General features: G+C 49.1%; 1 protein-coding gene across 1 annotated transcript in view; it reads left to right on the top strand.

The window, feature by feature from the left end:
• Window positions 1-15,251, top strand: part of cdh16 (cadherin 16, KSP-cadherin) — a 54,937-nt gene that overhangs the window by 23,367 nt on the left and 16,319 nt on the right. The window contains exons 8-14 of the mRNA XM_067998182.1: window positions 2,323-2,454; window positions 3,738-3,888; window positions 5,389-5,613; window positions 8,696-8,772; window positions 11,648-11,839; window positions 13,426-13,673; window positions 15,043-15,167. Coding sequence (XP_067854283.1) covers window positions 2,323-2,454; window positions 3,738-3,888; window positions 5,389-5,613; window positions 8,696-8,772; window positions 11,648-11,839; window positions 13,426-13,673; window positions 15,043-15,167 — 1,150 coding nt within the window. The remainder of the gene's footprint in view (window positions 1-2,322; window positions 2,455-3,737; window positions 3,889-5,388; window positions 5,614-8,695; window positions 8,773-11,647; window positions 11,840-13,425; window positions 13,674-15,042; window positions 15,168-15,251) is intronic.

The following is a 15,251-nucleotide window of genomic DNA, read 5'->3' as shown; positions in this document are numbered from 1 at the left end:
GTCAGGAGTCAGAGAGGGGGAGAAGAGCAGGGTCAGGAGTCAGAGAGGGGGAGAAGAGCAGGGTCAGGAGTCAGAGAGGGGGAGAAGAGCAGGGTCAGGGGTCAGAGAGGGGGAGGAGAGCAGGGTCAGTGGTCAGAGAGGGGGAGAAGAGCAGGGTCAGGGGTCAGAGAGGGGGAGAAGAGCAGGGTCAGGAGTCAGAGAGGGGGAGAAGAGCAGGGTCAGGGGTCAGAGAGGGGGAGGAGAGCAGGGTCAGTGGTCAGAGAGGGGGAGAAGAGCAGGGTCAGGGGTCAGAGAGGGGGAGAAGAGCAGGGTCAGGGGTCAGTGAGGGGGAGAAGAGCAGGGTCAGGCAGTCTGGGACGGTGGAGGGTGGGCACCGAAGGGAGATAATGGGCTCTGATATGAGTCAGAGCAGCTGCTATTATTCTAGTCATGATTTTTATTTTTGTCCTTTTCTGAAACAAAACCTCAGGGATATCGAGCTGTATTTAAATATAGAACCAAGCTGTGTAAAGGAGAGAAGCTGAGCTAATTCTGGACAGAAAACTCAATAAAATATTTATTTTTCTAGATGGAGATGGTGTAATTATTTGCTGGGCTGACAAGGAGTGTCAGTCAGTGATGGGATTTCTCCTTTATAGGGTTTGTTATTGTGGGAGAAGAGACGGGGCCAGATTCTGAGACAGGCTTGTCTCAATGTTCTGGTATTTTCATTTTATAAACACTTTGCCCTAACTCCCCTGTTGGGGCTGCAGCCTATGATGGGGAGAGTCTATCCAACCATCACTCTCTGATCCCTTCCTAAATTCTGTCCTTCTCCCTCTGTCCTTACTCTTCAGCCTCATCATTTGGCATTGTCTGTCTGTCTTTTTATTTTTTGTTCTCTCTCTCTCTCTTTCTCCGTCTCCTCTCTCTCTTTCTCTCTCTCCGTCTCTCTCCCTCTGTCCGCCTCTTTCTATCCCTCTCTCTCTGTCTCTCCCTCTCTCTCTCTTTCTCTGCCTCACTGTCTCTTTCTCACTGTCTCTTTCTATCTCTCCCTGTCTCCCTCTTTCTTTCTGGCTTCCTCTCTCTCTCTGTCTCTCTCTCTCCTTGCCTCTCTCTCTCTGCCTCTCTCCCTCTCTCTCCGTCTCTTTCTCTCTCTCCCTGTCTCCCTCATTCTTTCTGGCTTCCTCTCTCTCTCTGCCTCTCTCTCCTTGCCTCTCTCTCTCTGCCTCTCTCCTTCTCTCTCCGTCTATTTCTCTCTCTCCCTGTCTCCCTCTCTCTTTCTGGCTCCCTCCCTCTCCCTGCCTCTCTCTCCCTGCCTCTCTCTCTCTGCCTCTCTCCTTCGCTCTCTCTTTCTCTCTCTCCTTACCTCTCTCCCTCTGCCTCTCCCCATCTCTCTCTCTTTCTATCTCAACCGAGTCGATTCTCTGCAGCCATTTGGCCATTCAATCCTGGAGCCAAGCAGGCGTATAGTACTCGAGGGATGGGGGTGTTGGTTGACCAGCCCACCTCCCTCTTTGATGGAACCTGGAGAGATGAACCTGGGATTTGAGGTTCATCATGATAGTGGAAATCTGGAACTGTCTCCCCAAAAAAAGCTGTTGAGGCTGGGGGTCAATTGAAAATTTCAAAACTGAGATTGATAGATTTTTGTCGGGTAAGGGTATTAAGGGATATGGAACCAAAGCGGGTAGATGGAGTTAAGATACAGATCAGCCAAGATTTAATTGAATGGCAGAACAGGTTTGCATTTATATAGTGCCTTTCACAACCTCAGAATGAACCAAAATGCTTTGCAGTCAATGATGTACTTTTTTGTGAAGTGCAGTCACTGTTGTAATGTGGGAAACGCGGCAACCAATTTGCGCACAGCAAGATCCCACAAACAGCAATGAGATAAATGACCAGATAATCTGTTTTAGTGATGTTGGTTGAGGGATTGGCCCAGGACACCGGGGAGAATTCCCCTGCTCCTCTCCGAATAGTGCCATGGGATGTTTTACATCCGCCTTAGAGGGCGATCGGGACCTCGTTTTAACGTCTCACCCAAAAGACAGCACCACTGACAGTGCGGCACTCTCGCAGTACTGCATTGGGAGTGTCAGCCTGGATTTTATGCTCAAGTCTCTGGAGTGGGATTTGAACCCACGACCTTCTGACTCAGAGGGTAGAGCCCTACCCGCTGACACACATGACACAACGCACCTGTGTGTTCTCCCGAGCGTTACCAGACGACAATCTGGGAACAAGAAAGGCAAGGCTGCGCTACACAGTTTATTTTTGTTGTTGAAACTTCTCAAAGTCTGAATGACTCCGGTTCTCATTTGGAATTGTGATCCTTAGGTTCAATGGAACAATGACCGAGTGGATTACAGACTGGAGAGCAAACTGCCCTACCCCGAGGGACTGTTTATCATTGACGGAGAGGGCAGCGTTTACCTGACCCAACCTTTAGACCGGGAGCAAGAAGCAGAGGTAAACTATCTGTGACCAAAAGCACAAGCCCTAAATTGGACTTGAATCATCCCAGGGCTGGATTGTTAATATGGGCACCAAGATGTTTGACCAACCTTACTGAATTCTTTGAAGAAGTAACAGAAAGGGTAGACAAGGGGAATGCAGTAGATGTAATATATTTGGATTTTTCGATAAGGTGCTGCATATTAGACTCATGATTAAGGTCAGAGCACGCGGAGTCAGGGGACAAGTAGCAGAATGGATAGCAAGCTGGCTACAAAACAGAAAACAGAGAGTAGGGGTTAAAGGTAGTTACTCAGACTGGCAAAAGGTGGGAAGTGGTGTTCCACAGGGATCGGTGCTGGGACCACTGTTGTTCACCATTTACAGAAACAATTTGGACTTGGGAATCGGAAGTACAATTTCAAAATTTGCGGATGACACCAAATTTGGGGGATAGTTAATACCGAGGAGGACAGCGATAAAATACAGGAAGACATTAATAAACTTGCAGAATGGGCTTGTAATTGGCAAATGAATTTCAATATAGATGAGTGTTAGATATTACATTTTGGTAGGAAGAATAAGGAGGCCACACACTGCTTGGATAATAAGAATTTAAATGGGGTAGAGGAGCAGAGGGATCTGGGGGTACAGACACACAAATCACTAAAAGTAGTGACGCAGGTTAATAAGGCCATAAAAAAGGCAAACCAAGCACTGGGGTTCATTTCTAGAGGGATAGAATTGAAAAGCAGAGAAGTTATGTTAAACTTGTATAGAACCTTGGTTAGACCACACTTGGAGTACTGTGCACAGTTGAAGCACTGAAGAAGGTGCTAAAAAAGATTCATTAGGATGATACCAGAGCTGAGAGGTTACACCCATCAAGAAAGATTGAACAGGCTGGGACTCTTTTCTCTAGTGTAAATTCTATGTAATTCTAGGTAAGCGTCCCCGGGTTAGGAGCGTTCCTGCTCCTGATCACATCCAGTAACTCCCCCGCCCTGGAAAATACCTGTGGTTAGAGCTCTCCCGAGGACAGGATTGACTGGCCTGTGATGCCTTCTGTGGCTTAACAGCCTCCCAACATCCTCGTCAGTGAAGGAAGTGACCACTTGGACACGAGATCCCTCACAGCAAAAGTCAGCTCCTTCAGAGGTGGGAGGGGGTGGGGGCGGATAAATGGAGCGAATTCTGCTGTTAAAACCCGGGATTATTTTTCCGGAGCAGTTTTCTGACGTTTGTGGAAGGAGTGAAGTATTACTCGTGTTTAAAGCTGTGTCCCTCTCCCTCTTTAGTACCTGTTGCTAATTTCTGCGGTGGGTTTTGACGGAGAACTTTACGACGAGCCGCTGGAACTGAGAGTGACGGTCACCGATGAAAATGACAACGCACCCGCGTGTTCTCCAAAGAGTTACCAGGCAACAGTCCGAGAAGGAGAGGTCAAAGGTGCAGGGGCAGATGACATGCTTAATGCTGAGGGGGGAGTGTTTACACCGCAATAAACACAACAGAGAACTGTTTATAGAGGAAAAAGAAAGAAAGACTTGCATTTATATAGCGCCTTATGAGATGGACAATGGTTGGATAATGGAATGGGTGAGGACAGGCTGGCCTCGCCTCCCATAGTTGGACTTTGGTGAGGACAGGACTGGGCTGGGCTGGTGATAGTCCCCTCACTGTCCAAGCTCACATGAGCAGAATGGGCACCTGGCTGAGTTACCAGGTGGGATTGTCTCGCAGCAGGAGAGGAAGGATAAAGATTGTTAGTGGGTGAGGGGAGGGGTAGAGGGAGTTGGGAGTGTGACATTTTCGCAAAAACCATTTTAATATTTCATGTAAGTTATGAACCAGAATGTAAAGAAAGACAGACTCCCATTTATACAGCGCCTTTCGTGACCTCAGGACGTCCTAAAAAGCTTCACAGCCAATCAATTACTTTTGAAATGTAGCCACTGTTGTAATGTAGGAAATGCGGCAGCCAATTTGTGCACAGCAAGATCCCACAAACAGCAATGTGACAATGACCAGATCATCTGTTTTAGTGATGTTGGTTGAGGGATAAATATTGGCCCCAGGACACCAGGGTGAACTCCGCTGCTCTTCTTCGAAATAGTGGCCGTGGGATCTTTTGCGTCCACCTGAGAGGGCAGGCGGGGCCTCGGTTTAACGTCTCTTCCAAAAGACATTACAATTTGCGATATTGGTCTGTCATATCTCTGTCTGCGATTTTAATGGACTCATTAACCTGTTTACAGTAAATGCCCTATCTGTGCGATGAACATTTGCCCAATATCACTTGGGTGTCTGTAACTGTGCGTGAGGAGCCTTGGGGTATGTAGCAAGTTATGGTAAACCTTTAATAAAACCACTGGTTCGGCTCCAGCTGGAGTATTGTGTTCAATTCTGGGCACCGCACTTTAGGAAGGATGTCAAGGCCTTAGAGAGGGTGCAGAGGAGATTTACTAGGACGGTGCCAGGGATGAGGGACTTCAGTTATGTGGAGAGACTGGAGAAGCTGGGGTTGTTCTCCTTAGAACAGAGAAGGTTAAGAGAAGATTTGATAGAGGTGTTCAAAATCATGAATGGTTTTGATAGAGTAAATAGGGAGAAACTGTTTCCAGTGGCAGGAGGGTCGGTAACCAGAGGACACAGATTTAACGCGATCGGCAAAAGAACCAGAGGGGAGATGAGGAGACATTTTTTTATGCAGCGAGTTGTGATGATCTGGAATGCACTGCCTGAAAGGGCGGTGGAAGTAGATTCAATAGCAACTTTTGAATGGTTAATTGGATAAATACTTGAAAAGGAAAAATTTGCAGGGCTATGGGGGAAGAGCAGGGGAGTGGGACTAATTGGACAGCTCTTTCAAAGAGCCGGCACAGGCACGATGGGCTGAATGGCCTTCTCCTGTGCTTATGATTCTGTGCATTACTCACCGTTTTCCAGGGGCACCTGTAGTTACTCTGAGGGCAGCTGATCAGGATGACCCCTCGACAGTGAATGCGCGTCTCTCCTTCCGAATCCTTGGCCAGGAACCGCGGGGTCCCAACGACTCCCTCTTCACGATCAATGCCGAAGGGATCGTCACGTTGGCCAGGGACATGACGGGCTACAGCTCGATGGAATACCAGCTGGAGATCGAGGTAGCTGACCTCGCTGGAGAAGAGGGAGGTAAGTGTACGCAGGGGGTGATCTCACCTGAAATGTTGTTTAAACACATATTTCGTAGAATTGCATAGAACTTTACAGCACAGAAACAGGTCATTCAGCTCAACGGGTCTATGTCGGTGTTTATGCTCCACACGAGCCTCCTCCCTCCCCTCTTCATCTCAACCTATCAGCATATCCTTCTATTCCTTTCTCCCTCATCTACTTATCTAGCTTCCCCATAAATGCATCTGTGCTATTCTCCTCAACTCCTCCTTGTAAGAACATAAGAAATAGGAGCAGGAGTAGGCCATCCGGCCCCTCGAGCCTGCTCCGCCATTCAACAAGATCATGGCTGATCTTCTACCTCAACGCCATTTTCCTGCACTATCCCCATATCCCTTGATGCCTTTAATATCTAGAAATCTATCGATCTCTGTTTTGAATGTACTCAATGACTGAGCCTCCACAGCCCTCTGGGGTAGAGAATTCCAAAGATTCACCACCCTCTGAGTGAAGAAATTTCTCCTCATCTCAGTCCTAAATGGTCTACCCCTTATTCTGAGACTGTGACCCCTGGTTCTAGACTCCCCAGCCAGGGGAAACATCCTCCCTGCATCTACCCTGTCGAGCCCTGTAAGAATTTTGTATGTTTCAATGAGATCACCTCTCAATCTTCTAAACTCTAGAGAATACAGGCCCAGTCTACTCAATCTCTCCTCATACGACAATCCCGCCATCCCAGGAATCAGCCTGGTGAACCTTTGTTGCACTCCCTCTATGGCAAGTATATTCTTTCTTAGGTAAGGAGACCAAAATTGTACACAATACTCCAGGTGCGGTCTCACCAAGGCCCTATATAATTGCAGTAAGACATCTTTACTCCTGTACTCAAATCCTCTTGTAATAAAGGCCAATATACCATTTGCCTTCCTAATTGCTTGCTGCACCTGCATGTTAGCTTTCAGTGACTCATGTACAAGGACACCCAGGTCCCTTTGTACATCAACATTTCCCAATCTGTCACCATTTAAAAAATACTCTGCCTTTCTGTTTTTCCTACCAAAGTGGATAACTTCACATTTTTCCACATTATATTCCATCTGCCATGTTCTTGCCCACTCACTTGGCCTGTCTATATCCCCTTGAAGCCTCTCTGCATCCTCCTCACAACTCACATTCCCACTAGTTTTGTGTCATCAGCAAACTTGGAAATATTACATTTGGTCCCTTCATCCAAATCATTGATATAGATTGTGAATAGCTGGGGCCCAAGCACCGATCCCTGCGGTACCCCACTAGTCACAGTCTGCCAACCTGAAAAAGACCCATTCATTCATAACTCTGTTTTCTGTCTGTTAACCAATTCTCAATCCATGCCAGTATATTACCCCCAATTCCATGTGCTCTAACTCTGTTCACCAACCTCTTGTGTGGGACCTTATCGAAAGCCTTCTGAAAATCCAAATACACCACATCCACTGGTTGCCCCTTATCTATTCTACTTGTTACATCCTCAAAGGATGGTAGTGAGTTCCACATTCTCACCACTCTCTGGGTAAAGACGTTTCTCCTGAATTCCTTACTTGATTTATTAGTGACTAACTTAAATTTATAGCCCCTAGATTTGGTCTCCCCCATAAATGGAAACATCTTCTCCACCCTTTCGAACTCCTTCATAATTTTAAAGACCTCTGTCAGTTCACCTTTTCATTTAATTTCTCTTTATTTTTGCTCGGGGATTATGTACTGATTTTATGTCTAAATAAGTGGTGTGGGACTGGGAGTGCGGACGGTTTCATGGCCAACAATCTCATCTGTAGTTGGGTGAAATCGAAAGTCAATGGCATCATTCACTTCACATCCCTTTGCCAATGTCAACGGTTTTTGAAAAATCTTTCATCTTGTGTTCATTAAATAAAGCATCTTAGTGCTGCAGAATGAGACACTATCCATTTCAAGATTCCAGTGTCCCATCAAATACTCCCAGGGCAGGTACAGCACGGGTTAGATACAGAGTAAAGCTCCCTCTACACTGTCCCATCAAATACTCCCAGGGCAGGTACAGCACGGGTTAGATACAGAGTAAAGCTCCCTCTACACTGTCCCATCAAACACTCCCAGGGCAGGTACAGCACGGGTTAGATACAGAGTAAAGCTCCCTCTACACTGTCCCATCAAATACTCCCAGGGCAGGTACAGCACGGGTTAGATACAGAGTAAAGCTCCCTCTACACTGTCCCATCAAACACTCCCAGGGCAGGTACAGCACGGGTTAGATACAGAGTAAAGCTCCCTCTACACTGTCCCATCAAACACTCCCAGGGCAGGTACAGCACGGGTTAGATACAGAGTAAAGCTCCCTCTACACTGTCCCATCAAACACTCCCAGGGCAGGTACAGCACGGGTTAGATACAGAGTAAAGCTCCCTCTCCATCCATGTGTGGTCCAAAGGTGAGACAAGAACTACAGAAAGATCTTGCATTGATATGATGTCTTATCATCACCCTGGGAACCTTCTAAAGGCCTTTACTGTTTCTATGCCGACAGATACCGCAGTCAGTGAAAATGATATAAGGGTTAAATGAAGTATGGAGGGGGGAGGCTTGTGTGCAGCATAAACACCGGCATAGACCTGTTGGGCCGAATGGCCTGTTCCTGTGCTATAAATTCTCTGCAATAAACGAGCAGTTAATCTGTTTTTTTTCATGGTGCTCGTTGGGGGAGGAATGTTGGCCCAGGACACTGGGGAGAACTCTCTCCTTCTCTTCAAATCACACCGTGGAATCTTTAACAACCACCTGAGCATGTAGGCAGGACTACGGTTTCAAGTCTGATGTGAAAGACACCTCTCCAACAATGCAGCACTCCCTCCGTGCTGCACTCGAGTGTCAGTCAAGGTTACACCCTGGAACGGGGCTTAAACCCACAACCTTCTGACTCAGAGGGGCAACTGAGCCAAGCTGACATTGAATGTAGTGATGTGGGGGCTTGTCCCATATCTGGGTGAGGGTGGCCTTCAGTACTACTCCGCTGTATTGTGTGTCCTCACAGGTGCCTGATCTACAATCTAACTTTGAGGATATGCCTTATTTTATTTGACAGGCTTGTCAAGTGTCTGCACGGTCACAGTAAATGTGGATGAATTGAACGACAATCCTCCTGTGTTCCCACAGAAACAGGTATTGGAGCAGAGATCTGTCGCTTGGTTTAGTACATTTAACAACAAAAGTGTAAAGTTCAGGAAAAGTCATGTTGCTCAAGAATGAATCTGTCAATCTCAGATTATAGATCCCTCTACACTGTCCCGTCAAACACTCCCTCTACACTGTCCCATCAGACACTCCCCCTACACTGTCCCATCAAACACTCCCTCTACACTGTCCCATCAAACACTCCCTCTACACTGTCCCATCAAACACTCCCTCTACACTGTCCCATCAAACACTCCCCCAACACTGTCCCATCAAACACTCCCTCTACACTGTCCCATCAAACACTCCCCCTACACTGTCCCATCAAACACTCCCTCTACACTGTCCCATCAAACACTCCCCCAACACTGTCCCATCAAACACTCCCCCTACACTGTCCCATCAAACACTCCCCCTACACTGTCCCATCAAACACTCCCTCTACACTGTCCCATCAAACACTCCCTCTACACTGTCCCATCAAACACTCCCTCTACACTGTCCCATCAAACACTCCCTCTACACTGTCCCATCAAACACTCCCTCTACACTGTCCCATCAAACACTCCCCCTACACTGTCCCATCAAACACTCCCTCTACACTGTCCCATCAAACACTCCCTCTACACTGTCCCATCAAACACTCCCTCTACACTGTCCCATCAAACACTCCCTCTACACTGTCCCATCAAACACTCCCTCTACACTGTCCCATCAAACACTCCCTCTACACTGTCCCATCAAACACTCCCTCTACACTGTCCCATCAAACACTCCCTCTACACTGTCCCATCAAACACTCCCTCTACACTGTCCCATCAAACACTCCCTCTACACTGTTCCATCAAACACTCCCCCTACACTGTCCCATCAAACACTCCCTCTACACTGTCCCATCAAACACTCCCTCTACACTGTCCCATCAAACACTCCCTCTACACTGTCCCATCAAACACTCCCTCTACACTGTCCCATCAAACACTCCCTCTACACTGTCCCATCAAACACTCCCTCTACACTGTCCCATCAAACACTCCCTCTACACTGTCCCATCAAACACTCCCTCTACACTGTCCCATCAAACACTCCCCCTACACTGTCCCATCAGACACTCCCTCTACACTGTCCCATCAGACACTCCCTCTACACTGTCCCATCAAACACTCCCCCTACACTGTCCCATCAGACACTCCCTCTACACTGTTCCATCAAACACTCCCCCTACACTGTCCCGTCAAACACTCCCTCTACACTGTCCCGTCAAACACTCCTTCTACACTGTCCCGTCAAACACTCCCTCTACACTGTCCCGTCAAACACTCCCTCTACACTGTCCCGTCAAACACTCCCTCTACACTGTCCCGTCAAACGCTCCCTCTACACTGTCCCGTCAAACGCTCCCTCTACACTGCCCCGTCAAACGCTCCCTCTACACTGTCCCGTCCAACACTCCCGGGTTAGATACGGAGTAAAGCTCCCTCTACACTGTCCCATCAAACACTCCCAGGGCAGGTACAGCATGGGTTAGATACAGAGTAAAGCTCCCTCTACACTGTCCCATCAAAAACTCCCAGAGTACCTAACCCATGTGCAAAATACTCACTGGCCTAAAATTCAGGCCTGGGATATTTTAGCTCTGAGTCCCATTTAAATGCCATTGGTCAATTTCCCCCTGGAATGTGTGGTTTGAGGACGCAGAGTGGCTCTCCCCCCTCGCCCTCCCATTCCCATCCCCTCCTCCCCGTCCCTCTCCCCCCTACCCCAGCTTCCAGTTGTGATGGGAAAGAGGTTTCGGGAGAGTCTCGTGGAAGAGAAGGGGTGGGGTGGGGGGGACGGAGAGGGAGTCTGGGGCGGGGGAGGCCATGACTTTTCTCATGGGACCTGGTGGAGCCCTCCTGCTCCTCCTGGCCCCATAAAAGGAAAGTCCCACCTGCTCCAGCCCCGTGGGAGAACCCCGGGCAGCTTCCCCGCTCAGGACCCCAGTTAAAATTCCTCATTTGGGGGTCCCATTGATGTCTTAGGGCCCTGATTGCGTTGATGCATGGGGCACCCACTTGAGTCCGGGGCGGTGGAGAGTGGGGGGGCCTTGTCCACCCCAAGACCCTCAGCGATGGAATCGGGGGAAATGGAGCAGGAAATGGCCTGAACCCGCTCACAAGAAGAGTCAAAACCCCTCCCTTTGTAAATCGGATCTGAGAGGGCAAACGGGGCCTTGGTTTAATGTCTCATCCAAAAGACGGCACTTCCAACAGTGCAGCACTCCCTCAGTACTGCACTGGGAGTGTCAACCGAGATTATGTGCTCAAGTCTCTGGACTTGAACCCATGACTTTCTAACTCAGTTGGTGAGAGAGATACCCATCGAGCCACCAGCTGATTGGAGAGAGAGTGAGGAAGAGTGACTGGGAATGGTCCTATGGATTTAAAGCTCTAAACTATGAGGAGAGACTCACCAAGAGATTAGTTGGTTTTATTTTTAAATGGAAAAGATTGAGTGGGGCATGATTCAGGGTGTTTAAAACATTGGATGGAATGTTGATTCAAACATATTAGTTTGGGTCTCACAACAATAATCAAATAGAGAATCTGAGTATAAAACTAATGAGACCAGAATAAAACCCTCCGACAAGGTCATTGTCATATGGAAAAGTCTCTCGCTGATGCTGAGGTGATTTAACTCTTTCCAAAAAGGAGTTGGATAAACGTCTGGTTGGGAGCGGGAGTTTGCTGCTTCCTGTAAGGCACCTCCGAACATCCTCCCCCCACCATGTGACCAATGAGAGGCTTTGGTAACTGTGATTGGCTGATGTTCGGACCCATGAGTATTCTGTTAACTTTTCATTGGCCTTTTTTTCCCCTTGCAGTATGGTCCAATCGCCATACCTGAGGACATTAACATTGGACATCTCGTCACCACCATCAATGCTACAGATGACGACTACCACATGACAGAGAGCTGGTTTGTTACGTACGCTTTTGAGTCTGGGAATGAAGAGCAAACATTTGGAATTCTCCAAGAGGGACAAAGCAATGTAGGGAGCCTCATCCTCTACAAGGTGCAGCAAGTATCCCATCTCTATCTCTCTATATCAGTCAGTTTGTCTCTCCATTTATCTCTGTGATAGAATCATAGAATCATAGAAAGGCTACCGCACGGAAGGAGGCCATTCAGCCCATCGAGTCCGCACTGGCTTTATACAATCCAGCCAGTCCCACTGCCCCACCCTATCCCCGTAGCCCTGCAAAATAACCCTGTCTTCCTTTCTCAATCTCCTTCCATCTCTGGTCATGTCTCTGTCTGTCTCTCCTCCATATATCTCTCCAGTGTCATCTGTGGGTAGCATTCTTGCCCCTGATGTTATAAGGTTATGGGTTAAAGTTCCACTCCAGAGACTTGAGTACATGATCCCAGGGTGACACTCCCAGTGCCAGTACCGAGGGAGTGCTGCGCTGTCAGAGGTGCCGTCTTTCGGATGAGACATTAAACCAAGGCCCCATCTGCCCACTCCAGTGGACGTAAATGATCCCGTGACCACTATTCAGTCACTAGTTATCCCTCAACCAACATCACTAGGACAGATTATCTGGTCATTATCTCATTGCTGTTTGTGGGATCTTGCTGTGCACAAATTGGCTGCTGTGTTTCCTACACTACAACAGTGACTACACTTCAAGAGTGCTTCATTGGCTGTAAAGCGCTTTGGGACGTCCTGAGTTTGTGAAAGGTGCTATTGAAACACAAGTCTTTCTTTCTTTCCTGTATCCCACTCTGTCTCCATCTCTTTCTTTCCCTGTCTCTATCTCCCCTTTATGTCTCGATCTCTGTCTGTTTCCCATTCTGTTCACTGTCTCTGTCTGTCTCTCCTCCGTGTATATCTCTTTCTCTCTGTCTCCATCTCTCTTTCCATCTTTCACTCTCCCTGTCGACTCTCCTCCGTGTATCTATCTCTCTCTGTTTCCCACTCTGCCTCCATCTCTCTTCCTTTCCATCTCTGTCTCACTGCATCTGTTTGTCTGTCTCTCCACCTCTCACTCTCTTGTCTGTCTGTAACTCTCTCAGTCTGCCTCTCTGTGTCTCTTTCCATTTCTGTCACTCTCTTTTCCACATATCTGTATCTCTCACTCTCTGACTGTCTTCCTCTCTCTGCCTCTTCCCATCTCTGTTTCGGTCACTCTGCTTCTCTGTCTCTTTCCATCTTTCTCTCTGTCTGTCTCCATCTCTCTTTGCCTCTAAGTCTCTCTCCATCAGTTTCTTTGTCTCTTTCCATGTCTGTGTCTGTATCACTTTCTCCATCTACCTGTGTCTGTCTCTCTCTCCATCTCTCTGTCTGCCTCCATCTCTCTCTGTCTCTCGAAGTCTCTTTCCATCTCTGTCTCTGTTTTTTTTGGCTGTCTCCCGGTTTCTGTCTCTTCCCACGTGCGTGTCTCTGTTTCTTTCCATGCCTGTCTCTATCTCTCTCCATCTCCATGTGTCTGCCTGTCTCTCTCGCCGACTCCGAAAAGGTTAAGTGTTCCCTGCGCTCACATTTCTCACATCAACGATCACAAAGCTCCATTTAAAAAAAAGATAAATTGACAGGAAACAGGAAGGTGATGGGTCCCAGTGAGTGCGACATTTCCAACGTTCAAACTGTGCTTCCAGGCTCTGGACTACGAGACAGTGAGTGAGTACAGCCTGGTCATCTCCGTCAGGAATCTGGCTGAGCTGGTTGGGTCGGAGTATGGCCCCAGCTCCACGGCAACGGTCTCCATCCTGGTCGGAGATGTCAATGAAGCGCCAATACTTTCGCAGAGCGAGTACGAGGTGACAGTTCCCAAGGACGCTCGGTCGGGCAGCGTGCTACTGACGGTGGAGGGGCATGACCCCGACGTTCCTCCCACTCCCGTTAGGTAAGGACGTGCCAGGAAATGTGACCAACTCAACAACTACAACATAGGAACATGGGGACAGAAGGAGGCCATTCAGCCCCTCGAGCCTGTGCCGCCACTCGATTAGATCATGCCTGATCTGTATCTTAACTCCATCCACCCGCCTCGGACCCGTAACCCTTAATCCCCTTACCCAACAAAAATCTATCGATCTCAGTTTTTAAACTTTCAATTGGCCTCAACACCATCTTTGGGGGAGAGAGTTCCAGATTTCCACTCCCCTTTGTGTGAAGAAGTGCTTCCTGACATCACCCCCGAACGGCCTGGCTCTAATTTTAAGGTTAGGTCCCCTTGTTGTAGCGTGTGCACCGGCTGTTGTAGCGTGGGCACCGGCTGTTGTAGCGTGGGCACCGGCTGTTGTAGCGTGGGCACCGGCTGTTGTAGCGTGTGCACCGGCTGTTGTAGCGTGTGCACCGGCTGTTGTGGCGTGTGCACTGGCTGTTGTAACGTGTGCACCGGCTGTTGTAACGTGTGCACCGGCTGTTGTAGCGTGTGCACCGGCTGTTGTAGCGTGTGCACCGGCTGTTGTAGCGTGTGCACCGGCTGTTGTAGCGTGTGCACCGGCTGTTGTAGCGTGTGCACCGGCTGTTGTAGCGTGTGCACCGGCTGTTGTAGCGTGTGCACCGGCAGTTGTAGCGTGTGCACCGGCTGTTGTAGCGTGTGCACCGGCTGTTGTAGCGTGTGCACCGGCTGTTGTAGCGTGTGCACCGGCTGTTGTAGCGTGGGCACCGGCTGTTGTAGCGTGTGCACCGGCTGTTGTAGCGTGTGCACCGGCTGTTGTAGCGTGTGCACCGGCTGTTGTAGCGTGTGCACCGGCTGTTGTAACGTGGGCACCGGCTGTTGTAGCGTGTGCACCGGCTGTTGTAGCGTGTGCACCGGCTGTTGTAGCGTGTGCACCGGCTGTTGTAGCGTGTGCACCGGCTGTTGTAGCGTGTGCACCGGCTGTTGTAGCGTGGGCACCGGCTGTTGTAGCGTGTGCACCGGCTGTTGTAGCGTGTGCACCGGCTGTTGTAGCGTGTGCACCGGCAGTTGTAGCGTGTGCACCGGCTGTTGTAGCGTGTGCACCGGCTGTTGTAGCGTGTGCACCGGCTGTTGTAGCGTGTGCACCGGCTGTTGTAGCGTGGGCACCGGCTGTTGTAGCGTGTGCACCGGCTGTTGTAGCGTGTGCACCGGCTGTTGTAGCGTGTGCACCGGCTGTTGTAGCGTGTGCACCAGTGTGCACACACACCCTGAATGCTTCTCCTCAGACTAAATTCTGCAGAGGATGTGTGGGTGGAAATGACTGCTCGACTTGTGTAAGTGTAACGGGAGACTTTATTGCGTTTCGCAGATACCGCCTGGGCAATGGTACGAGCCGGTGGTTCTCGGTCGACGCAGAGTCCGGGCAGGTCATTCTCCTCGGCCGAGACCGGGCAGGAGGCAGTCACGCGGTGGAGGTGTTGGTGGAAGATGGAGGTAAGGAACCAAAGTTAGTCAAAGTTAGAGACAAGCGTTCACAGATTTCCCGAGGTTCGGCTCCAGGCGCCTATAGGAGCATAG

The sequence above is a fragment of the Heptranchias perlo genome, chromosome 16 (assembly GCF_035084215.1).
Source record: "Heptranchias perlo isolate sHepPer1 chromosome 16, sHepPer1.hap1, whole genome shotgun sequence".
Taxonomy (NCBI): Eukaryota; Metazoa; Chordata; class Chondrichthyes; order Hexanchiformes; family Hexanchidae; genus Heptranchias; species Heptranchias perlo.
Note: the sequence above shows the minus strand (reverse complement) of the source record. Positions and strands in the feature narration are given on the sequence as shown.